This window comes from Schistocerca cancellata, chromosome 10 (assembly GCF_023864275.1).
Source record: "Schistocerca cancellata isolate TAMUIC-IGC-003103 chromosome 10, iqSchCanc2.1, whole genome shotgun sequence".
Taxonomy (NCBI): domain Eukaryota; kingdom Metazoa; phylum Arthropoda; class Insecta; order Orthoptera; family Acrididae; genus Schistocerca; species Schistocerca cancellata.
In genome coordinates this window covers 227,322,392-227,348,986 of record NC_064635.1, presented here as the reverse complement: position 1 = coordinate 227,348,986, position 26,595 = coordinate 227,322,392, and the positions used below count along the sequence as shown (strand labels likewise).

General features: G+C 42.6%; 1 protein-coding gene across 1 annotated transcript in view; it reads right to left on the bottom strand.

Annotated features, from left to right (window-relative positions):
- Window positions 1-4,516: 4,516 nt before the first annotated feature.
- LOC126106438 (uncharacterized) overlaps window positions 4,517-26,595 on the bottom strand; it is a 74,320-nt gene continuing 52,241 nt past the window's right edge. The window contains exons 5-7 of the mRNA XM_049912718.1: window positions 26,207-26,333; window positions 16,031-16,113; window positions 4,517-4,655 (exon numbers count right to left, since the gene is read on the bottom strand). Coding sequence (XP_049768675.1) covers window positions 4,608-4,655; window positions 16,031-16,113; window positions 26,207-26,333 — 258 coding nt within the window. The 3' untranslated portion in view covers window positions 4,517-4,607. The remainder of the gene's footprint in view (window positions 4,656-16,030; window positions 16,114-26,206; window positions 26,334-26,595) is intronic.

Here is a 26,595-nt window from a genome sequence, read left to right as displayed (position 1 = left end):
CACAAGTGGAATGATGAAAAAAAAAACACCATTGGAATGTCATGAGAAGTGGGTGAGTTTTTTTAAAAGCTGTGACTGCCTTCAGCATTACTCTGAGTTGGTAATAATTGCAAGGTATTTATTTGCAATCCCAGCCAAGAATGCCAATGTGGAAACAATATTTTCGTTCATGAATATCCAGTGGACTGATGAAAGAAACAGAATGGAGGTGGACTCTCTTGAAGTAATCCTGCAGATCCTGTACAACTACAAAATAGATTGTGCCGAGTTTTATCACTGTGTCTCAAAGAACAAAGACATGATCAAGAAGGCTGGAGCCAGTGAAAAATACCCTCTTCTTCAAGGACAGTCAATTCCACCTACAAGTGCTCAGTAATACTTAAGCTCATGTTAATATTAATTGATTAAAAGTTGAATGGCTCTAAAATTTTGTAAAATCGTAATACATTTCTTTATTACTGTATACGTTTATTAAATGTCATTAATTATACAGATAATCTAGATTATATCTATCTTTTGTATCCTCTTATTAGTTATAATAATCGGGTTAACAAAATGTATCAACAAGACATTAATATTTAAAATTAATAAACCTGGGTACATGTGGAATGAGGTTTCCATTGGCACCCGGGTGAATGTGTCCCATTTTTCACTGAAGATAATTTGGTCATCCTATTCTAGCTAGAACCTTTTTCAAAGAGGGAGCAAATATGAACAATGAATAATTGTTGGCAGGAGGAATTTAGGGCATGATATGCTGCCCCAACAATCAGTGTGGTTAACCATTTAAGTGGGCATGACGGATATATCTGCCCACGCTGTGTTAATTCACAGTGGGTTCGATGGATATATCCGTCCACTACGTTCATTGGCTAATAGCTAGTGGAATGACGTGTTATCGCCCTGCCGTTGATACTGTGGTATTAGTTGAGCTTCGTCCACTAGATGGTAGCTCTCGTCAGCCAACACAGCTTGTTATAGGCTAGTTATAACATTGTTCACTCGAGCGGACGTCGATAGTATGTGTCCAGTGAAGCAACCGCAAAAGCGCGGCCTTTTCGTCGTGTTTACCGCCACGTCAGTGAGTGATCTTTTGCAATGGTGAAAAGAAGTATTTTACCAGATTCGGAGATTGAGCGGCTGCTTGTGGAAAGTGACGAAAATTTCAGTGACAGTTCTGAAAGTTTTCAAGATACGGGTGTTGAGCCTAGTGCAAGTGACTTCGATTCAGAAACATCTGACGCCGAGACACTACTGCAGCAGACAGTACCTAGCGCATTTGTGCGTGCTAGTTCATTTCGTAATCAATATTTGTTCAGTGGTAGTAGTGGCACAGTTGTGCGTCTAAAACAATGTGATGTGTTGAGTTGTTTTATGTGTTTTGCGGATGATGCTTTGTGCACAATAATAGCTGAACAGATGAACTTATATGCAGAACAGTTCCTAGCTTCTCATCCCAATTTAGCTCCCTTGAATTCCGTGTGCAAGATTTCTCAGTTATTTATAATACATATCAGCAGTGATGGTTACACCTTGCCGAATCAATTCGCAGCACACCATACTGTCGTTGCTCCACCAGGTGCATAACATTATGTTTTGTGGTTGCATGCAGGTCTTTGTACAGGGAACTGCTGCTATGGGTGGCCTCAGGCACTTCTTTCTTTCCCTTATGTTAGCGTAAAGACACTTTTTCTTGTCATCAGTAACAATACACTATAAGAATCGCTGGTGTTGTTCACGAGCCAGTTGATTACGAGCAAGCAGAGATGCACGTATGATTACCTGCTGATTTTTGTGATTTTGGCTCAGAGCGTGCACCACCCAAACACCCGATTTATGAACCTCCTCCATTGCACACAAATGCCACACAATGGTGGAATGATCACAGTTCATCAAATCGACTTCCCTGACTTGAATAAGTGTGCATTGAAGCGTTTAAACGATCCCCATCAAACCACAGAGGTCTTCCTGAATGTGGCGAGTAATGGTAAAACTATTCTGCTAAAACGAGGAAACCATTCTCTTGGCATCACAGGCGCCGACTCCATGGGCCTGAGGGGGTCTGAGCCTACTCAAGAATTAGTTTTTTTATGGGGAGGGGGCGGAGCACTCTAATAATTTGAGAACATTATTAGTTATATAATACATTGTAAAATCACAAACTTATGTTTGAATGTTAGTGCTAGTTTACTACTGCATTACTTTAGTATTGTATTAGTTATTTTAAAATACTTAAATATTTTTTGGGTGTAAGACCCAATTAAAACCTGCTATTTACATACTTTTTGACTGAAAGTATCAGGCACACTGTATTAACTTTATTAACTTTATTGAAGTATTAACTTTGAGTTATTGATTTTATTTAATGAACCCTGAGCCTTATTCAAAGTAAACTTAAATTAGTTGTTTCACTTATTAATCTAAGTGCTATTACTGTGTGACAGCAATATTTTATGTTTTATTCTTTTAATGATAGTTTCGGATTTGTTGTTATTGTTGTGGTCTTCAGTCCTGAGACTGGTTTGATGCAGCTCTCCATGCTACTCTATCCTGTGCAAGCTTCTTCATCTCCCAGTACCTACTGCAACCTACATCCTTCTGAATCTGCTTAGTGTATTCATCTCTTGGTCTCCCTCTACGATTTTTACCCTCCACGCTGCCCTCCAATACTAAATTGGTGATCCCTTGATGCCTCAGAACATGTCCTACCAACCGATCCCTTCTTCTGGTCAAGTTGTGCCACAAACTTCTCTTCTCCCCAATCCTATTCAATACTTCCTCATTAGTTATGTGATCTACCCATGTAATCTTCAGCATTCTTCTGTAGCACCACATTTCGAAAGCTTCTATTCTCTTCTTGTCCAAACTAGTTATCGTCCACGTTTCTCTTCCATACATGGCTACACTCCATACAAATACTTTCAGAAACGATTTCCTGACACTTAAATCTATACTCGATGTTAACAAATTTCTCTTCTTTAGAAACGCTTTCCTTGCCATTGCCAGTCTACATTTTATATCCTCTCTACTTCGAACATCATCAGTTATTTTGCACTCAAATAGCAAAACTCCTTTACTACATTGAGTGTCTCCCTTCCTAATCTAATTCCCTCAGCATTACCTGACTTAATTCGACTACATTCCATTATCCTCGTTTTGCTTTTGTTGATGTTCATCTTATATCCTCCTTTCAAGACACTATCCATTCCGTTCAACTGCTCTTCCAAGTCCTTTGCTGTCTCTGACAGAATTACAATGTCATCGGCGAACCTCAACATTTTTATTTCTTCTCCATGGATTTTAATACCTACTCCGAATTTTTCTTTTGTTTCCTTCACTGTTTGCTCAATATACAGATTGAATAACATCAGGAAGAGACTACAACCCTGTCTCACTCCCTTCCCAACCACTGCTTCCCTTTCATGCTCCTCGACTCTTATAACTGCCATTTAGGATTTATTTAAATATAATTTGTCTTTTCAGAGCTATATATTCACTGCTCTGTAAGAGTCTTTAAGCATGATTATAACTGTAAATTAAATTATCTTTTTAGGAAAATACCATGCATGTTTATGTTTTACTTTCTCTCTCTCTCCTTTTTTTTTTTTTTTTCAATGCCAGGAAATGTGTCAGGCTTGTCGAGTTTTCTGGAGTGTTGAGTGAGTTATCGAAGGTCCAGTGTTCGGGGTTGTAATGTTGATCATATGACTCTAAAATGTTTAAAAAATACTTTAGAATATATAGATAATATTAAGAGTTGAACAGCATGAGCTGTTGCAACCGCGCCGAAAATTCAAAGCGTTTGACTTTGTCATCGGGTGTCAGGGCTTGTAGCAATTGTAAACGGTAAGGCTTCTGCTTTAGCCTTTTCCGTAAGATTTTCCAAACCGTCGGCTGTGGTACGTTTAGCTCCCTGCTTGCTTTATTCGTCGACTTCCGCGGGCTACGCGTGAAACTTGCCCGCACGCGTTCAACCGTTTCTTCGCTCACTGCAGGCCGGCCCGTTGATTTCCCCTTACAGAGGCATCCAGAAGCTTTAAACTGCGCATACCATCGCCGAATGGAGTTAGCAGTTGGTGGATCTTGCTTGTACTTCGTCTTGAAGTGTCGTTGCACTGTTATGACTGACTGATGTGAGTGCATTTCAAGCACGACATACGCTTTCTCGGCTCCTGTCGCCATTTTGTCTCACTGCGCTCTCGAGTGCTCTGGCGGCAGAAACCTGAAGTGCGGCTTCAGCCGAACAAAACTTCATGAGTTTTTCTACGTATCTGTAGTGTGTCGTGACCATATGTCAATGAATGGAGCTACAGTGAATTTATGAAATCGCTTCAATCATTTGTAACAGCCCTGTATTAATAGCATAATAAGGGGAGATTATATTCTCATGTGGGAAGAGTATATGTAGAATATCTGAAGTATAAAAAACCACCATTTTAGTGTTCATCTATTTTTTACTAATTTAGCCTCAAAACTTCTTGGACTGATGGGATAAGTTGCTAAATAAAACAATTAGCCAATTATCAGCACTTTTATTTTTTATTTGCGTCTAAACTACAACAGTAGATGGAAATTAGCAACATCATACTTCTTCACTCTGTCCTAATCTAGGAGTCCATCTTGTCAACGATTTTTTCAAGCCAGCCATATATTGTCTGAAAGAACACAAACAAATTTATTCATAACATATCATGTTCGCCTTTATAAGCTTGGGCCTACTCACTTCCAATATTATTAACATACTAATGAAAAACATATTAAATATTTGTCTGCAGTGGTCACCAAGTAACAAGACTACATGTCTTGAGGAGACACTACAACATCATTTCTGAACGAAACAGAGGCTTAGAAAAGTCGGTGAACTGGTGAGGCTTTTCATGAACAGAAACAGAAAACAGAAACATACTGTAATCATAGTGGAGAAAAATAAAGCTGCTTATTTCACAAGTAAATAGAACATTGCAGATAGGAGTCTCTGAGAGGTGCAGTGAAATCAGTGATGATTTTTATTTTAGTACAACACGATTAAATAGCTTAACATTGTGAGCTATTATTGGACTACAGTGCTAATAATAATTAAAAAAGAAAATATTAAGTTGAGAATGAGGGGAATTATCACTGGAATAGATGAAGTTGTCAAATAGAACTGTCTGTAATTCAGTCTTACCCTTCATCACATTATCCACAAGACATTTAATGCCTTCGAGTCAGTTGGTGAACGCATGTGGGCCCTTGTAAACAATGCCTTTGTGTAATAATATTAAACCCTTGAAGTCTTTGTACCTGTAATTTTTTGTGCTACTGTATTGTTCGTGGTTTACACTAGTTGTTTGTGAAATAGGAATATGTTCACCAAGAACTGGTGCAAATACTTCCATATCCGCAAGCCACTTTATAGTGTGTGGTGGAGGGTACTTTGTGTATCACTATCACATTCCATTTTCCTGTTGGCAAGAATGATTGTTGATACACCACCGTATGAACTCAGTATCTCTGTGATTTTACCTTCATGGCCTTTCCCTTAAAATATTCACTGGTGTCCAAAATTAAAGCAACAAATTGCTTTTTCCCCGTCTTGTATCTAATTCACCATATAATCGTACAAATTGTCAACGGATGTCCGTACAATTGTGTTCTGCACGAAAAATGGCATTTCAGTCAACGGACTAGCACATGTGTGATGACGTCATGGCACCTATCAAAAGGGGTAGAGTTTGGCGGGTAGTCTCACATCCACAATCTCTGCGCGCACAGTCACTGGCAGTGTACTCTGGTAAAAAGATGATGCTCACCGGAATCAGTGCGGTGGTGGGCCATAAGAAGAATGGAAGCAGGACAGCCACAAACTGATCCAGCCCGATGGCTTAATGTGAATTGTTCTGTTATTTCTCGGATGTGGCAACAATTTACAGAGACCGAAACGGCACCCGAAAGGCCAGGGCAGGGCTGATCGCGAGTGATATCAGAAAGAGAGGAAAGTTATTTGGATGTAAGGACACAATAGTGCTGCATGGCACCTGGAATCTCACGTTGCAGCATCCACTGGACGTATTGCATCGAAACAAAAGGTGTACAGAAGGCTACAGCAGAGTGGCTTCTATTGTTGGAGGTCTGCATGTACCTCTGATGCGTCTTCGCAGAAGGGATCGTCTAGATTGTAGTCGTCAACATGCCATTGGAAGGTCGAACAATTGGCTAATGTTCTTTTCACAGATGAGCCCGATGTGGTCTGGAGAGTGATTCTCGACACATTTGCATCTGGATGGAGCATGGAACACGATTACGGAACCCAAACGTTGTGGAAAGAGACCGATATCGAGGAGGATCCCTCATGTCATGTGGGTACTGACTTCATTGATCACATGAACACCTCCTCACAAAATTGTATGGGTGAATTGGCAAGGTATAACTGCTGTCAGGTGTCGTGACGAGACCTTGGGACCCCTTGTGGGGTTGTTGTGATGTGGTGCGGGCCCAGACTTCGTATTGATGGACGATAACGATCGACCTCACAAAGCAAGAGCGGTTGATGTTTGCTTGGAAACGGAAAATATTGCACACATGGCGTGGCCTGCTCGCTCCCCCGATTTACGAGGTGCATTCAAGTTCTAAGGCCTACGCTTTTTTTTCTCCGGACTGGAAAGAGATATAAACATGCACATTGTTTTAAAATGATGCCGCGTTCATTGTCAATACGTCCCAGAGATGGCAGCACCGTATGGCAGATGGAATTTTACTGCCAGCGGCGCGAATGAGAACTGTTTTAAATACTTATAATGGCGACGTTTTCCTCACTTGAACAGTGTGCAATCATTCGTTTTCTGAATTTGCGTGGTGTGAAACCAATTGAAATTCATCGACAGTTGCAGGAGAGTTATGGATGTGTCGAAAGTGCGTTCGTGGGCGCGACAGTTTAATGAAGGCAGAACATCATGTGACAACAAACCGAAACAACCTCGGGCTCGCAGAAGCCGGTCTGACGACAGGATCGAGAAAGTGGAGAGAATTGTTTTGGGGGATCGCCGAATGACTGTTGAATAGATCGCCTCCAGAGTTGGCATTTCTGTGGGTTCTGTGCACACAATCCTGCATGACGACCTGAAAATGCGAAAAGTGTCATCCAGGTGGGTGCCACGAATGCTGATGGACGACCACACGGCTGCCCGTGTGGCATGTTGCCAAGCAATGTTGACGCGCAATGACAGCCTGAAGGGGACTTCCTTTTCGTCGGTTGGATGACAATGGATGAGACGTGGATACCATTTTTCAATCCAGAAACAGAGCGCCAGTCAGCTCAATGGAAGCACACAGATTCACCACCACCAAAAAAGTTTCGGGTAACCGCCAGTGCCGAAAAAATGATGGTGTCCATGTTCTGGGACAGCGAGGGCGTAATCCTTACCCATTGCGTTCCAAAGGGCACTATGGTAACAGGTGCATCCTACGAAAATGTTTTGAAGAACAAATTCCTTCCTGCACTGTAACAAAAACGTCCGGGAAGGGCGGTGTGTGTGCTGTTTCACCAAGAAAACGCACCCGCACATCGTGCTAACGTTACGCAACAGTTTCTTCGTGATAACAACTTTGAAGTGATTCCTCATGCTCCCTACTCACCTTACCTGGCTCCTAGTAACTTTTGGCTTTTTCCAACAATGAAAGACACTCTCCGTGGCCGCCCATTCACCAGCCGTGCTGCTATTGCCTCAGCGATTTTCCAGTGGTCAAAACAGACTCCTAAAGAAGCCTTCGCCGCTGCCATGGAATCATAGCGTCAGCGTTGTGAAAAGTGTGTACGTCTGCAGGGCGATTACGTCGAGAAGTAACGCCAGTTTAATCGATTTCTGGTGAGTAGTTAATTAGAAAAAAAAATCGGAGGCCTCAGAACTTGAATGCACCTCGTACATCCCATAGAGCATGTCTGGGGAGCACTAGGGAGACACGTTGCATCACATCAGCACCCACCGACCACTCTCCAAGACTTGTGAGCAGCTCTGCAGCAGTAATGGGCGTTATGGCTTCACTATGAGACTGACGATATCATTCACAGTATGTCCCGTCGTTGTGAGACCTGTACTCGTATTGCTCCCAGAGGTGGTCACACACCATACTGAGCACATTAACCAGTTGTAGGAATGTGTGCGCAGCCCATTAAGTTGTAAAAAACGAAAAACATTTGTCTACCGTTACGCACATTACAGTTGTTTACTTTCTGTATTGTTTACATTGTTTCTACTTTACTATCACCTGTTTATAATGTTTTGTGGCGTAATAAACACAGCCTTGCAACATTTACGTTTGTTGCTTTGATTTTCAAGATCATTGTACATGGGAGTAAGCAATAAATTGGGTGACTCTCGTCTACTTTCAGGCCCTGTGACGAAAGACGTTTCTTCTATATTTCCTCTAACTGCCCTACATGGTACAGATCCTAGACTGATAAGAAACAGAGACTGCTTAATCTCCAATGTTTCTATCGTGCTCGCAATGCTATATCTACAGGGAATCGATGCTAGAAAAACATGAGAATTTTGTAACGACTAGATAATCTATACCCTCACACTGAAGGAATGGGGAATCTTGTCCCTTATTCCCCCCTCTCTCTTGATATCGGATGCCTGTGGCGTATGATGTAATTATGTTAGCACTCTGGTATTTCAGTATAACTATACATAAAGTGAAATCATTTCATTACAATTCATTTCAAGAAAATTTGCATTCTTGACCTCTTTCCATGTTTCAGAGATCTCACGTTCACAGGATTCATGTAATTTACAGTGCTCCAAGACAACAGGGGGGGGGGGGGGGGGTGCTTGTAATATAGATTTATTCTCTGTTCCTTTTGTAAAAAAAAAAAGATGATTTCATTTAACATTTCCCCTTATAGTCATACAAGTTGCTTCTGATGTAACATATTAGTTACTTTTCGGCACTACACAAAACTGACTGGATTATCCATCCCTGTCCATATCAATCTTCTTCACTGTATTTATCAGCTTTCTCAGTATCCCTTAACTCACGAGGTGTAGTGTCTCAGACCTCGTGAAAATTTTCGTACTCACTCTCTGGGGTCAGTCCCGGTGGAATGCTTATACAGGATGATTCACGAAGATTCGCAAATATTTTAATATGTTATTACACTCCTGGAAATGGAAAAAATAACACATTGACACCGGTGTGTCAGACCCACCATACTTAGTCCGGACACTGCGAGAGGGCTGTACAAGCAATGATTACACGCACGGCACAGCGGACACACCAGGAACCACGGTGTTGGCCGTCGAATGGCGCTAGCTGCGCAGCATTTGTGCACCGCTGCCGTCAGTGTCAGCCAGTTCGCCGTGGCATACGGAGCTCCATCGCAGTCTTTAACACTGGTAGCATGCCGCGACAGCGTGGACGTGAACCGTATGTGCAGTTGACGGACTTTGAGCGAGGGCGTATAGTGGGCATGCGGGAGGCCGGGTGGACGTACCGCCGAATTGCTCAACACGTGGGGCGTGAGGTCTCCACAGTACATCGATGTTGTCGGCAGTGGTCGGCGGAAGGTGCACGTGCCCGTCGACCTGGGACCGGACCGCAGCGACGCACGGATGCACGCCAAGACCGTAGGATCCTACGCAGTGCCGTAGGGGACCGCACCGCCACTTCCCAGCAAATTAGGGACACTGTTGCTCCTGGGGTATCGGCGAGGACCATTCGCAACCGTCTCCATGAAGCTGGGCTACGGTCCCGCACACCGTTAGGCCGTCTTCCGCTCACGCCTTAACATCGTGCAGCCCGCCTCCAATGGTGTCGCGACAGGCGTGAATGGAGGGACGAATGGAGACGTGTCGTCTTCAGCGATGAGAGTCGCTTCTGCCTTGGTGCCAATGATGGTCGTATGCGTGTTTGGCGCCATGCAGGTGAGCGCCACAATCAGGACTGCATGCGACCGAGGCACACAGGGCCAACACCCGGCATCATGGTGTGGGGAGCGATCTCCTACACTGGCCGTACACCACTGGTGATCGTCGAGGGGACACTGAATAGTGCACGGTACATCCAAACCGTCATCGAACCCATCGTTCTACCATTCCTAGACCGGCAAGGGAACTTGCTGTTCCAACAGGACAATGCACGTCCGCATGTATCCCGTGCCACCCAACGTGCTCTAGAAGGTGTAAGTCAACTACCCTGGCCAGTAAGATCTCCGGATCTGTCCCCCATTGAGCATGTTTGGGACTGGATGAAGCGTCGTCTCACGCGGTCTGCACGTCCAGCACGAACGCTGGTCCAACTTAGGCGCCAGGTGGAAATGGCATGGCAAGCCGTTCCACAGGACTACATCCAGCATCTCTACGATCGTCTCCATGGGAGAATAGCAGCCTGCATTGCTGCGAAAGGTGGATATACACTGTACTAGTGCCGACATTGTGCATGCTCTGTTGCCTGTGTCTATGTGCCTGTGGTTCTGTCAATGTGATCATGTGATGTATCTGACCCCAGGAATGTGTCAATAAAGTTTCCCCTTCCTGGGACAATGAATTCACGGTGTCCTTATTTCAATTTCCAGGAGTGTATATAAGTAAAACTAAAGAAAAAAGTTCATATAAACACAGGTCCCCAAATGCTTAGTTATGGAGTTACGGCTAATAAAAGATTTTGCCTGGAATTTAGCAACTTCACTAATACGAAGCCATCGCAAAACTGTACAAGCTTAAAGCACTATTTCCATTTATTTTGTTGTTGTTGGTCTGGCGAATCTAATAAAACATGTCCCAGACGTGTACCTTCAGTAGTTTCCCAGAACATCCAGAGAAGCAAAGAAGTAATTTCGTAAAATTATTAATTTATTCACTACTTGGCCCAATTTGCTTTTTAAATTCAAGACAATTGAACGAAGTTCTCAACAGAAGTTATAGAGAAATTAATTTTATAAAAATGATGGTAACAACGTTAACTGAAACTGTATGAATGTGTCAGATAATCTACTTTCAATAATACTATAGCATACGTGAATTCATGTTAGACCGGAAAAAACAAAGCTCAGTGTTAAGGAAGTTATAGAGTGAAGACACGATTTCACAATACACTCACAATAAATCTTAAAAAATGTCTCCACCGAGTTCAATGCATTTAGCTGCACGTGTATGAACAGATTTTGTTGCTTGTTTCAGTTTCAGGGTTATTCTTAATTTCGTCTATCGCATTCATAATGCGTGCAAATAATGCTTCAACTTTATTGACTTTGTCCTTATAAACTATATCTTTCATCCATCCCCATACACAAAAATCCATTGGTGTTAAATCGGGTGATCTGGGTGGCCACAGACGACCAATCCACTTCTGGGGAAAATGTTCATTTAAATGTGTACGACAGAAACGGCGTTGGTGAAATGCAGATGCACGCCGTCATGTTGAAAATACATTTGCAATCGCGTAGCAAGTGGAACATCTTCGAGCAAATGGGCATTTATTCTCGAAGGAATTGTAAGTACGTCTCGCCAGTTAGACGTCCTGGGAAAATGAATGGTCCAATAAAGAGTGTGTTGATTATACCACACGACACATTTATACTAAATCACTGCTGGAAGTTGCGCATCACTTATTCACGAGACCAATAACAACAAAATAAATGGAAATTGTGCTTTACTTTAACCTCGAACAGTTTTGTGATGGCTTCATACTAGCGAACTTGCTAAAATTGCAGACAAAATCTTACTAGCCATAACTCCGCAACTAAACATTTTCGGATCTACGTTCATATCAACTTTTTTCTTCAGTTTTACTTGCAGAATAACATTTTAAGATATTTGCATATATTCGTGAATCACCGTGTATATCCTCCCTATCCTCTTTTAATCACCTACCCTACATTGTTTTGTTGTAAGTTGCATTATTACCTTCTTTGTTTATTGTTGGCACGTGTTACTGACACGTGTTGGGGTCTCCAAAAGCGCTCCTCGTGAACTACGAATCTGTTTCTTCTTCTTCTTTTTACAGTGTAGTACAAAAAGTGTGTGCAGGAACGTGTGAGGTTTAACGATCCTAAGTCTGATGAAAAAGTCTGATGAAATCAGACTTAGGATTGATGAAATCGTTAGTTGGTGGATGGAGTAAGATGTCAGTGATAATAGGTCAAGTAATAGACGAAATCGACGGCGATTTAACAACAGGTCGTGATCACAGTTATGATAGCGGAGGATTATTGAGAGTAAGAACTTCAGAGCAGTGGTTACGGGGATCTTCCCGTTTCTCCAATAAAATAGTTGAAGTGTTACATTACTGGCCATTAAAATTCCTATACCAAGAAGAAATGCAGATGATAAACGGATATTCACTGGACAAATATATTATACTAGAACTGACATGTGATTACATTTTCACACAATTTGGGTGAATAGATCCTGAGTAATCAGTACCCAGAACAACCACCTGTAGCCGTAATAACGGCCTTGATACGCCTGGACAATGTGTCAAACAGAGCTTGGATGTCGTGTACAGGTACAGCTGCCCATGCAGCTTCAACACGATACCACAGTTCATCAAAAGTAGTGACTGGCGTATTGTGACGAGCCAGTGACTCGGCCACCATTGACCAGACGGTTTCAATTGGTGAGAGATCTGGAGAATGAGCTGGCCAGGGCAGCAGTCGAACATTTTCTGTATCCAGAAAGGCCCATACAGAACCTGCAACATGCGGTCGTGCATTATCCTGCTCAAATGTAGGGTTTCGCAGGGATCGAATGAAGGGTAGAGCCAGGGGTCGTAACACATCTGAAATGTAGCGTCTACTGTTCAAAGTGCCGTCAATGCGAACAAGAGGTGACCGAGACGTGTAGCCAATGGCACCCCATACCATCACGCCGGGTGATACGCCAGTATGGCGATGACTAATACACCCTTTCAATGTGTATTCACCGCGATGTCGCCAAACGCGGATACGACCATCATGATGCTGTAAACGGAACCTGGATTCATCCGAAAAAATGACGTTTTGCCATTCGTGCACCCAGGTTCGTTGTTGAGTACACCATCGCAGGTGCTCCTGTCTGTGATGCAGCGTCAAGGATAACTGCAGCCATGGCCTCCGAGATGATAGTCCATGCTGTTGCAAACGTCGTCGAACTATTCGTGCAGATGGTTGTTGTCTTGCAAACGTCCCCATCTGTTGACTCAGGAATCGATCCGTTACAGCCATGCGGATAAGATGCCTGTCATCTCGACTGCTAGAGATAAGAAGCCGTTGGGATCCATCACGGCGTTCCGTATTACTCTCCTGAACCCACCGATTCCATATTCTGTTAACGGTCTTTGGATCTCGACCAACGCGTGCAGCAATGTCGCTATACGATAAACCGCAATCGGGATAGGCTAGAATCCGGCCTTTATCAAAGTCGGAAACGTGATGGTACGCATTTGTCCTCCTTACACGAGGGATCACAACAACGTTTCAAGAGGCAACGCCGGTCAACTGCTGTTTGTGTATGAGAAATCGGTTGGAAACTTGCCTGATGTCAGCACGTTGTAGGTGTCGCCACCGGTGCCAATCTTGTGTGAATGCTCTGAAAACCTAATCATTTGCATATCACAGCATCTTCTTCCTGTCGGTTAAATTTCGCATCTGTAGCACGTCATCTTGGTGGTGTAGCAATTTTAATGGCGAGTACTGTATAAACAAGGGAATTGAGGATACATGAATTTGCTGATGGTGAAGCGCCTTTTATGAACACAACTACGGAATACAGGTGGATGAGCTCAACTTATTATGAGATGCGATCCAACGGAATCTGTCTTCTCGAAATGGATCTCAAAGAGGTTGGAAATCGACCGGTACTGAGGCTGTGGAACGTATTCTATCTGCAGTCTCCTGGAGAGTTTCATGTGGTGAGTGACGAGTCCCTCTTTCGTGCCAAGCTCTTCATCTCTGAGTAGCGTCTGCACCCAATATCCTCAATTATTTTTTGTATGTATTCCAATCTCTGCTTTCCTGTACAAATTATTACATTCTGCAGTTTCCTCTAGTGCCATGGAAGTCATTCCCTGGTGCCTTAACACATGTCCTGTCATCCTGTCCCCTCTTCCACTTGTATCTCTTGTGGGAAATTCTGCTGAGCACTTCATTTCTTATGTTACCAGTCCACCTGACTTACAGCATGCTTCTATAGCACCATATCTCTAACGCTTCAATTCTCCTTTTTTCGATTTTCTCACTTCTTCTTCTTCTTCTTCTTCTTCTTCTTCTTTTACGTGATCAGGCCCAGTGGACTGCACACTGCTACAAGTTTCTATTGTATTCAGTCCATTGCTGCTACCCCCTATCCGTCCAGTTCTATTGATGCTTGGTTTAAATCTTCATGGAGGCCGTCCCTCCAATGCTTCTTGGGTTTCCCTGGGGGTCTCTCCCTGGGGGTCTCTTTCCTGTAGGTATGAAATCCAGGAGCCTCCGATGCCGTCTGCGGTCTTCCATCCGGGCCACATGGCCGACCGACTGCATTCTTTTGACTTTCACAATTTCTGATATGTTGGGCTGCTGGTATATTTCTTCAAGCTCTTGGTTGTGTCTGATCCTCTATTCCCCTGTGTCTGCATCCAGAACCGGACCGAATATTTTCCGAAGCACTTCTCTCTCAAAAACGAGGAGCTTATGGAAGTACTGTTTCTGGATACTCCATGTCTCACAGCCATACAGAACAACAGTCTGCATCAGGGTTTTGTACAGTCAAATCTTGAACTGTCTGGAGAGGTATCTGTACCGAAGCAGTTGTGCTAGGCTGTGGTAAGATCGGTTTCCTGCCTTTATTCTGGCATTGTTCTCTGCTTCATATGACGAGTTCTCAGTGAAAAGTGGCCCTAGGTATTTGAATTCATGCACTCTCTTGTAGGACTGGTCCCCAACCTGCAGTGATTGTAGATGACCAGCAGTCTGACTTTGACCACGCGTCATTACGCTGTATTCTGTCTTGGCTTCGTTTACGTTTAGCCCAAATTTTGCTGGCAGCCTCCTTTACTGCTCTGGTCATTTGCTCCAACTCCTCTTCAGACCTAGAGAGTAAACAGATGTCGCCTGCATAGGCTAAATATGCCAGTCTCTTTCCTTCGATTTAAATCCCTCCATTCTCTTGAAAGGTCTCGAGTACGATCTTCTCGAGAGCAATGTTGAACAGGATGGGGGACAACCCATCTCCTTGACTGAGTCCTGTCGCAATTTCAAATTCCTAAGTTACACGATTTCCTATCTTCACCTTTCACGTGTTTCGCTAAGACAGATCTTTATCAGATTGATGAGTTTCTCTGCCATGCCAAACTCCCTTAAACACAACAGCTGAGCAGGCTTTTGCGATGTATACAATCATAGGCCTTCTTAAAATCAACTAATGAAATATGTAAATCTTTACCATATTCACGCAGTTTCTCAGTGAGCTGCCGGAGACTGAAGATGTGATGTACTGTTGACCGTCCTGGTCGGAAACCTCACACATTCTCCAAAATTTATCGCTCAGTTTAACACCGATATTTGATAATGGTAAATTTTTTTGGCCACGAGTACCCCCTTTGCCTACGCTAGTCTGCTTTCTGTGTCCTCCTCGATTCACCCGTGACGTGTTATTTTGCTTCGAAGGTTGCAAGATTCCTGTACTTCGTCTGCTTTCGTGGCCCTGGCGTTAAGACTATCACTAGCGACATTTCTGCTACTTCGCATTGCTTTCGTCTGTTTACTCTCAATCCATATACTGTGCTAATTAGAACTTTCATTCCATTAAACAGGTCCTGCGAAGCTTCCTCACTTCCACTGGGGATAGTTATACTACCGGTGATCCTAAAAAATGATATATTTTCATCTTGAATTGAAAGCCAACTCCTGAACTCTTATAATTGCTTCTTCTATGTACAGATTGAACAGTAATGTCCAATGCGAGCACTTAGTTCCTGGTGAGCCATTCTTGTTGTCACTCTCTTGGTTTTTGTAAATATTGTTTACTGTTCTTCCTTCCCTACAGGTTATACCTACATAATAATTATTCGCCTCAGACCGCTATATTAAGCTTACCTCATGGCCCCTGGTTTCCATTCCCTGGGATAGGCAGTTTCCAGCGACTATACCGCATTCACAGTAGCCGCTGCACGCAGTAACTGTGACAAAGAAAAGCACAATGTCAGCGACTCTAGCATATTTGTGACGAAATAAACTCGCCATTTAACTGCCGTCTAGCTCTCAACACACACATCCCTCAAATTGTTCAAATGGCTGTAAGCACTATGGGATTTAACATCTGAGGTCATGAGTCCCCTACACTTAGAACTACTTAAATCTAACTAACATAAGGACTTCACACACATCCACGCCTGCGGCAGGATTCGAACCTGCGACCGTAGCACTAGCGCGGGTGCGGATTGAAGCACCTAGAACCGCTCGGCCACAGAGTCCGACCACACATCCTTAAATAACGCTACGAACGAATATATATATCGGTTTAACAGAACTCATATAAACATCTATGCCTATACTTCACAGTCCATCCCACAGTGTCTGGAGAAGGGTATTTGTCGTCCACCATTCATCCCTTTCTGCCTTCCCGTTCCATTTGTGAATGGCGCTTGTAACGAGTAATTGTACGCCTTAAGGGGGGGGGGGGGGGATAGGACGTCAAACGGGCCGACTTGGAGCAGGAGAGGCACCACACGACATTTTAATTTCCACTGTCTATACTTTTTACAAATAAATTCATAAAATTTCGTCAGCATGACCAGGAAGGATTTAGGATTCACACTAAGAGCAGTGGAAATTCAAAAACATAGCAAAACATTTTTTTAAAATGCGAAATCTCATCATTTTTTCACTTACTACTGGCTGCATTTGTTGCTATAAGTACTCTTTTCTTCATAAATAAGAGAGATTCTTCGATGAATTCTGCACAGCATACAAACCATACTTACAGGCGTACGAAACCCTAAAATTTTCCAAGTCTATTAAAAGCTGTCGTAAAAATTTAAATCATTAACTGTAAAATTCGAGTTTTTTCTAAACATGAAATTTAAAATGTAACAAACACCTGTAAGTATTGTTTGTATGCTGTGCAAAATTCATCGAAGAATCTCTCTTACTTATGAACAAAAGGGTACCTATAGCAACAAATGCAGCCAATGATAAAATGATGAAATTTCACATGTAAAAAAATTTCTTTTGTTATGTTTTTTAATTTCCACTGATATGAGTGTGAATCCTCAATCCTTCCTAGTCGTGCTGACAAAGTTTAATGAATTTATTTGTAAAAGCATAGAAAGTGGAGATTAAAATGTCCTGCGGTGCCACTTCTGCTCCAAGACGGCCCCATTCGACGTCCTACTCCCTGTAAGAGCCGCTCGCCTGGCAGCTCTGCAACTCCTCTTACACCTGTGGTAAGCGTGCGGCCTACACGAAAGGGGTTAAATCAGCAGACACCAGAATTTCAATCACGTATGTTGGGTCGGTCAGTAGGTGGCAACGCGAGCGTGTTCGATGCCATCGGTGCCGCGGACCTGTTTGCTTCCATGGACCACGTATTCACGAATAGTTCGTCTAATATATATACGTGGCCTTGGTATTTATTATTTATTTTTTTACTTAACCTGATACGATTAGGGAGATCAGATCCTCTCTTACATCGGATCAGGGCTTCACATACAGGGGAACCATACCTAAGAGTGTGCGGTTAAGGAATAACCTTAAATAGCTGGGTTATTATCAATAGGAAAACAAAATCATTTTAGGTTTACGTTTATTAACAAAAAATTTACATGTTCGGGAAACTACAGCAGCAGAGAGGTAATACTTTTATTGAATTTTTCAAAAATACAAAAAACGAGAAATGCCTACTCTTCCGTTCATCTGTGCTGAAGAGTACGCAACACATGTCCAAATAGTACGCATTTAGCATATGTTATAAATGAACGCAGTGTCACACGCAAATAAAGAGCACTGTTCGTGCCACCAGCTCCTACGCTTAATGCACTGCTTCCAGCCCTCTGAAAACGTCAAAATCTTTGTTCTCCACTCACAGCTATCAGTCTTTTCCTTGACGCAGACTCCTTCGTACCGAGAGCAGTGGCAACCATTGTTTCTTTTGTCCATTTTAAATTCGTTGTCCGGTGTCATTCAGCTGTTCTTCAGTTTAGATGAACTTCCTGGCCGATTTTGGTACTTAATGTACAAATTTTGCTGCTCTGAGCTAAAGAGAACGCATCCACCCTTTCGGGCGATCATATGCGCGCTCTTTCGTACAGAAACAATTATTCCAAGCGAAGTCAACAGGTGGCAGCACACGTCACGTTTTCAAAATATGTGGAGGCAAGCCAGCATCTCAAAATGCACTCAAGAATTACGGACTGTTGCTCGTATATTATGTGTATAACTTACGCAAAGAGTACCAGAAATACATCAAGAAAGCTTAAAAGTGATTCTTACTTGCTTCACAACACAGGATTTCTCCACACGACTCATACGAGGTTTTCTGACACCACACTGAACACAACTACGTCAGTGGTGAGCTGCTGAGTTTAGAAAATTGTCAGGAACACAAGTTACGCTCTCTTTGGTACTGCGAGCTCTTTGGTACACTTACCCTACAGTATATATTACATCATAGTTACTCAAGAAATAACAAATGTAATATGACAACAAGTACTAAAGTGATTTAAGTGCTTAGATGTATTGCTATGCGTAAATTGTACGGGCTATGAACTGTGAAAGTTAATAGTGGAATTACATGCACTAGTGCAGCTACAGCCACTAATAGTACTAATAATAATAATGGCAGTAATAGTGGCATTAATAACAATAGCTATGGAGGCAGATATGAGAAGAATTTATAAGTCTACAAAACAGATGTTTTCTGATATAGTGAGTTCTGGGAAAAGGAAATTGAAGGAGATTACACCAGCTAAGAATACTGCCACTGATGAAGATCTAGTTGGAAAAAGAGATGTACAACGGTAACGAGAGCGCACAGGGACAACAGTAATAATTATTGTTACTTTAGTAGAAATGCCATTACCTGTCTTCTGAAGCAAGAGGTGTTATTTACTTGTCTGATATTATGCGGGTGTCATTCCAGAGTCGGTTTTCTGCTACGGAGAAGGACTTCGAGAAGGTAGCTGAACAAAGGAGCTTATCAGAAAGGATTTTGCTCTGACGGGAACTGGTGTTTCTGCCGTATTGTTCAAACAAGAGCGTTAAGGTCGAGGAGGAATATGGGGGACAGCGTTCGTTCATAAGACAGTAGAGAAGACGGAGGGTATGGAAAGCTCTGCGCTTGTCTGTACACAGTGACGATACTTGTGCATATGATATTGAAACGTGACTAAATACTCGAACATCACAGACATAACGAACAAAGATAAGGCAGTACTTCCCAGCCCATTTTGTCGATGGTTTCGCGGGTTAGTTGACCAATATGAGGACGTGCTTTGTCTTGCTGGAGAATTATAACTCTCCTCTCAGATCCACGAAGTCTCTCTCTCACTTTGTTTAAAATCAAATCCGAGTGGTGTTAGCTGTTCATTGTACGCTGCTCTTCGAGATAATCACAAAAACAGACCCTTCTGCATTCCAGAACACCGTCAGCGTGAGTGTTCCTGCTGATGATTAGGTTCTGAATTTTTTCTTGACAGGTCAGTAGGTATGCTTCCACTCCATACTTTGTCTTTTTGATTCTGGTTCATAATAGTGAACCCAAGTTTCATCACAAGTTAAGACTTGTTTCTTTAGCTCTGTGTACACTCTCAACCTTCTTTCCCTGTGTAGCCGCGTCAATTCCTTTGGGACCCATCTTGCACGTGTTTTGCGGTACTTCAGCTTGTTACAAACAGTGTTATAAACTGTAGCAGTACTAACTTGAAGCTTATCAACTATCATTTCCACAGTCACACGGCGGTCGGCAGGAATAATGTCATCAATTCGACTTCCTAGTGAGGGAGTTGCAACTGAAACAGGTCGGCCAGAACGGTGTTCGTCAGTCACGACCATTTTTGAACTGCTCTGCCCACTTGTAAAAATTTGCACGATTTATACAACCTTCACCATAAACTTTGTAGATATTCAACAGTATATATTCACTGGTTTCTCGCCTTCAGCAAGTAAAAAACGAATAACAGAACGTTGTTCAGTTAATGTGGACGTTCCAAGCGGACTCGCCATCTTGAAATGTATTTTTTAGGCTATAAACAAAAGAATGTTGATACATCAGCTGATCAGGACTCATCCCAGTGATGCCAACTTAAAGCCATAAAAGTACCAAACTTGCCCTACTAACTGTTTTTCCCCAGACCAATTTTTCCTTTAATTATTGAATGACCTTCTTATATGTTATAGGATCTCCATTGTTTACACTGTGTATAAATGATCTAGTAGAAGTCGTCAGGAACTCATTACATAATATATGTTATAGGACCTTCATGTTTATAATATGTAGAAATGATCTAGTAGAAAGCGTCTTCTGAGGCTCCTTCGCCAATGATACAGTTTATGAAGAGGTACCAACACAAGAAGGCTGCAGCGAATTGCAGGAAAACCTGCAGAGCATTGATGGTTGGTGCAGGGCCTGCATTAGATCCAGAATGTAAAAAAATATAACTATTGACATAAATAGGAAAACAAATCTAGTAGTGTATGTATAATACGATGTCATAACCTAGGCTCACGCTCTGCAATATTTCTCAAAAGATTTTACAAAACGTATTCGGTAAAAAATTTCATTTTTGCGTTGCTAATAGTCTTATATGTCAGCTCCATGATGACGTAACCATAATTTCGATAATGGTCATAGCTATTGTGATATTTGCATTTAAGTAAGACACTGCGCGAAATTCGAAAACGTTTACAATGGAAAACAGGAGTCACTATGATGCTGTATTTGGCGCATACTGCATAACATTTTGCTGCTTATGAAATTTAGCTGACATGCAGAATTTTTCTTTAAATTTGAGTGGAGGTCTCTGCCTGTCACCACCCCCAAGAAAACTGATCGAATGTAGTGCACTAATTTGCGATCACATTTTCCAGCTATAAATCTAGAATGAAATATCCATGTTTCCTCATGTTTCATAAATGATATGAGACATCGAAACGAGATTGTGGCAAATGATAGCACGCAAAGAGGAGAGCGGTTTTCCGTATGGTCATTATGTGAAACTTCATTATCTAGCGTGCTAGTCCACTAAATATGTACTTTTTCCATGAAATGATGTAATTTTTTTAGGGCAATCGATATCTGGTGAAACACGAAATTTTATATGTTTTGGAACGACATAACTGAAGACATTACACGTTTATTTTTGTACAAAGGATGGTTTTTTTATAAGCTACTGACCTTACATGTCCTCAGTCCCGCACTTAATAAACCACTGCCTCAGAATTATCTCGCAGTCGCGTCTACACAACATATTAGTGAGTAAAATTCGCCACTCACGAAACTTTTCTGAAAGTTACAAATGGTTTGTTGCATTTTCAACGGAACTTTTTTTAGCTACAAACCAAAGCAGATAACTTTGGATGCTCATCATCCAAGGGTGGAGATGGAGAGGCTCCACTTAGTACAAGTAATTATAGATGAAAGTCTAAGTTGGACTGAGCACGTAGCTGTATTATGCTAGAAGAACATCTCTCCGTGCCCTACAAACACAAAACGATCTTCCTACTTGATCTGAAAAAGAATCTTGTACAAACGCTTATACTCCCAATTATTGGCCGGCCGGAGTGGCCGAGCTGTTCTAGGCGCTACAGTCTGGAACCGCGCGACCGCTACGGTCGGGCATGGATATGTGTAATGCCCTTAGGTTAGTTAGGTTTAAGTAGTTCTAAGTTCCAGGGGACTGCTGACTTCAGAAGTTAAATCCCATAGTGCTCAGAGCCATTTGAACCATTTGAACCAATTATTGATTACAGCGATGTTATCCTGCAAGATCTTTCTCAGCAATCATCAATGCTTTTCCGGTCTTCCTGCAATTCGCTGCAGCCTTCTTGTGTTGGTACCTCTTCATAAACTGTATCATTGGCGAAGGAGCCTCAGAAGACGCTTTCTACTAGATCATTTCTACATATCATAAACATGAAGGTCCTATAACATATATTATGTAATGAGTTCCTGACGACTTCTACTAGATCATTTATACACAGTGTAAACAATGGAGATCCTATAACATATAAGAAGGTCATTCAATAATTAAAGGAAAAATTGGTCTGGGGAAAAAACAGTTAGTAGGGCAAGTTTGGTACTTTTATGGCTTTAAGTTGGCATCACTGGGATGAGTCCTGATCAGCTGATGTATCAACATTCTTTTGTTTATAGCCTAAAAAATACATTTCAAGATGGCGAGTCCGCTTGGAACGTGCACATTAGCTGAACAACGTTCTGTTATTCGTTTTTTACTTGCTGAAGGCGAGAAACCAGTGAATATATACTGTTGAATGTCTACAAAGTTTATGGTGAAGGTTGTATAAATCGTGCAAATTTTTACAAGTGGGTAGAGCAGTTCAAAAATGGTCGTGACTGACGAATACCGTTCTGGCCGACCTGTTTCAGTTTCAACTCCCTCACTAGGAAGTCGAATTGATGACATTATTCCTGCCGACCGCCGTGTGACTGTGGAAATGATAGTTGATAAGCTTCAAGTTAGTACTGCTACAGTTTATAACACTGTTTGTAACAAGCTGAAGTACCGCAAAACACGTGCAAGATGGGTCCCAAAGGAATTGACGCGGCTACACAGGGAAAGAAGGTTGAGAGTGTACACAGAGCTAAAGAAACGTCATGGAAGAGAAGGTGAGCACTTACTCAATAAAGTCTTAACTTGTGATGAAACTTGGGTTCACTATTATGAACCAGAATCAAAAAGACAAAGTATGGAGTGGAAACACACCTATTGACCTGTCAAGAAAAAATTCAGAACCTAAGCATCAGCAGGAACACTCACGCTGACGGTGTTTTGGGATGCAGAAGGGTCTGTTTTTGTGATTATCTCGAAGAGCAGCGTACAATGAACAGCTAACACCACTCGGATTTGTTTTTAAACAAAGTGAGAGAGAGACTTCGTGGCTCTGAGAGGAGAGGTATAATTCTCCAGGAAGACAACGCACGTCTTCATATTGGTCAACTAACCCTCGAAACCATCGACAAAATGGGCTGGGAAGTACTGACTCATCCCCATTACAGACCTGATTTAGCATCTAGTGATTTACATTTGTTTGGTGCACTGAAGGGGGCATTACGTGTGAAGAGGTTCCAGGACAACGAGAACGTGAAAACGTTTGTGGGAAATTGGTTCAAACATCAATATAAAGAGTTCTTTGCAGCCGGAATAAAAAAGCTTGAAGCCCGTTGTAACAAATGCATAAATGTTCAAGGGGGTTATGTTGAAAAGTAGGAGAAGTATTGTTTTGTAAAAATAAACGCATTTTTCCCCAGACCAATTTGTCTCTTAAATTATTGAATTACCCTCGTATTATATACACGAAATTTCGTCGGGAATCAGTGCACCTATCAGTAAAAACCGAATTAATAGCCCTACAGCAGTTCACGAGATTGGCATTCATATACAGGGTGGTCACAAACAGTTCGAGAAACTTGTGAGGGTGTTGCAGGGTAGGATGTGTCGAGAAATAATTGTTGAGAAAAAATTCGATACATTGCGTCATTTCCGAGTTAAATAGTATTGCAGTCAGCCAGCCAAGCCGTTGAGTGTGTCAGTTCAAGCAGCATGTCAGAGAGGATGTCGCCAAAAATGTTCTTCATTTTCTTTCCTAAACATGATCAAGAGAGCAACACAAAAATTGGCCACGGGACGGCAGCGAGGCTCGAACCACAACAAAGTGCTGAGCAGTCTCTAGAGGTATCATCATTTATTCTGTGAGGACAATTGACGCTAACTGTATCTTGTGGGCCTCTTGAATCTGCGTGCACAACGGCCTGACTGTCTAACTTCAATGTTGATTAACTCGGAAATGGTGCAAGTTACCGAATTTTTCTTAACAGTTATGTCTCAACACAACATGCTCAGCACCACTGCTGCAAAATACTGAGACTATGTACATGTGAAATATTTATGACACGCGAATATGCAGGCAAAACCACGGGCAAAACGCTCCTTCTAAGCTCCTGGTTAAATTTCAACCAACATCAGTACAGACATAACTTACTATCTGGAAAGCCATACTGCAGCGGTAACAAACAGCAACTTCTTGTTGTGGTTTGGGCGGTAATGAGGAGAGAGAAGTTGGGGAGGAAGTGATAAACAGAGAAGCGGAAAGGAGGATATGAAAACAGATATGGGGGAGGATGAGCTGGGCAGAGAGAGAGGGGGAAAGGGGATGGACAGAGAGAAGGGGAAGGTAGGAGACGGACAGAAATAGGGGGGAAGGCTATAGATGGCTGAGGAGATGGATGAGAGAGGAGGATATAGACCTGGATGGGAAGGAGGGGATGGACAGGGGGTGAAGGAGCAAGCGGACAGGGGGAGGGGGAGAACCAGATGGAAAAAGAGAGAGAGGAGGGGTTGAGTTTCAGCCGGACAGAAAGAGACAGGTTGAGAGGGATAGAGAATGGCGTGGGTTGAAGCAGGTGGGCAATGAGAGCGGGAGAAGGACACAGAGGAGGGAAAAGGATGTTGGCAGAGAGAGGGGAAAGGAGGAACTGGACGCCTTTTCTTGTGACTCATCAGTCTTTTGAATGCCTCGATATGGCTCGCCACGAATTCCTCTTCTGTGCCAACCCCTTCATCTCAGAATAGCACTTGCAACCTAAGTCCTCAATTATTTGCTGGATGTATTCCTAGCTCTATTTTCCTCTACAGGTTCTACCATCTAGAGCTCCATCTAGTACGATGGATGTAACTTCCTGAGGTCTTAACCAATGCCATACTCTCCTGTCCATCCTTCTTGTCAGTGTTTCCCGTACTCTTCTTTCCTCACCGATTCTGTGTACAACCTTCTCATTCCTTACATTATCAGTCCACCTAATTTTCATTATTAGTCTGCAACACCAGTTTCCAGTGCTTCAGTTCTCTTCTGGTTTTCCCACAGTTCACGTTTCACTACCGTGCAATGCTGTGCTCTAAACGTGCATTGTCGGAAATTGGTGTTGTTGGCAGGAGAGCCAACGCCGTGTTACCAGAGGAGGCCGGACTGCACGCGTGTTAGCTCACGCAGGCTGGCGTGAGGAGGGAAGAACTGTACTGACGTGAGGTCTGGAACATGACGAGGAATTAGAATTCAGAAAGAGGACGTAATTAGTATAATACTTAACTTTAATCCATTAATGATGAACGTCGCTCTTGACGGAACATGATTCACAATATTATCTGTTCAGGATACGTAGTAGCTGAATATGACGCCTTGCTAGGTCGTAGCAAACGACGTAGCTGAAGGCTATGCTAAACTATCGTCTCGGCAAATGAGAACGTAAGTAGGCAGTGAACCATCGCTAGCAAAGTCGGCTGTACAACTAGAGCGAATGCTAGGGAGCTTCTCTGGACTAGATCTGCCGTGTGGCGGCGCTCGGTCTGCAATTACTGATAGTGGCGACACGCGGGTCCGACGTATACTAAATGAGCGCGGCCGATTTAAAGGCTACCACCTGGCGAGTGTGGTGTCTGGCGATGACACCACAAAATTTCTTCCTCAGAGTAAGATCTTTGTTTGATACTAGTAGACTTCTATGGGCCAGGAATGCCCTTTTTGCTAGTGGTAAAAGAATTCGAATAAATGGACATCTTGGCAAATCCGGCTGCTTCTGGTATTTCTCTAATAAAGTCCTTGAGTTCAAGTGCATCTCGTGTGTCTGTCACGTCATGAACTGGAAATATAGTTACTTTTCAAAAGGAACTGCCTGTGCCTCCATATTGGCCGGATGTTAAAACCTAATTTTGTACCCGTAAATGAGCGCTTACGCCGGAGGAAATGGAAGGGAAGGTGAGAGAATGAGCATGACGTGCCAACCCTACGCGATCTACGGTCTTGATTTTTAGCCCTAACAGTGTTCACGGAGATTTCACGCGACGTATCATGTGTCACTGCTTGTAGCCACGATAGAAAACTTGTGATATTCAGATTATTTAGCATTGCGAGCACACATTTTACGTTTACCAAGAATATTATTGTAAAATACCTTGCGCAGACGGCAGAGATTTGTGAAACAGCTCACCGGTAGGAACGGTGCGTGACATATTTTGATGAAGAATGAAACGTGCTGCTCACCTTTACCAGTGCAGCTGTCGGCGACTTCAATGGCAGCCACCTTCTTCTGCGGTTGTTTGTCCAGTTCAGGACAGTGGTTGATGTGGTCCTTGAAAAGCTCCGCGTCGTACTGACCGTCAGAGTTGAGCTGAAAAGCGACACAATTAAAAGAATGTTGCAACTGTGACAACGTAGCGTGTAGCAAAATCATAGACACTTGGAGAAAAGAGAACTGTATGTATGAATATTAAGAGCTCAGACGGCGAGCCTGTCCTGAAGAAAGAAGACGCTGGAAGGTGAAAAGGAAAACAATATTATGAAAAGAGAAGAGGAAGAATTGAAGATGACATGAGAGATACGATACTTCGAGAGACGAAGCAAGACCGCTGGAGTAGACGACGTTTCCACAG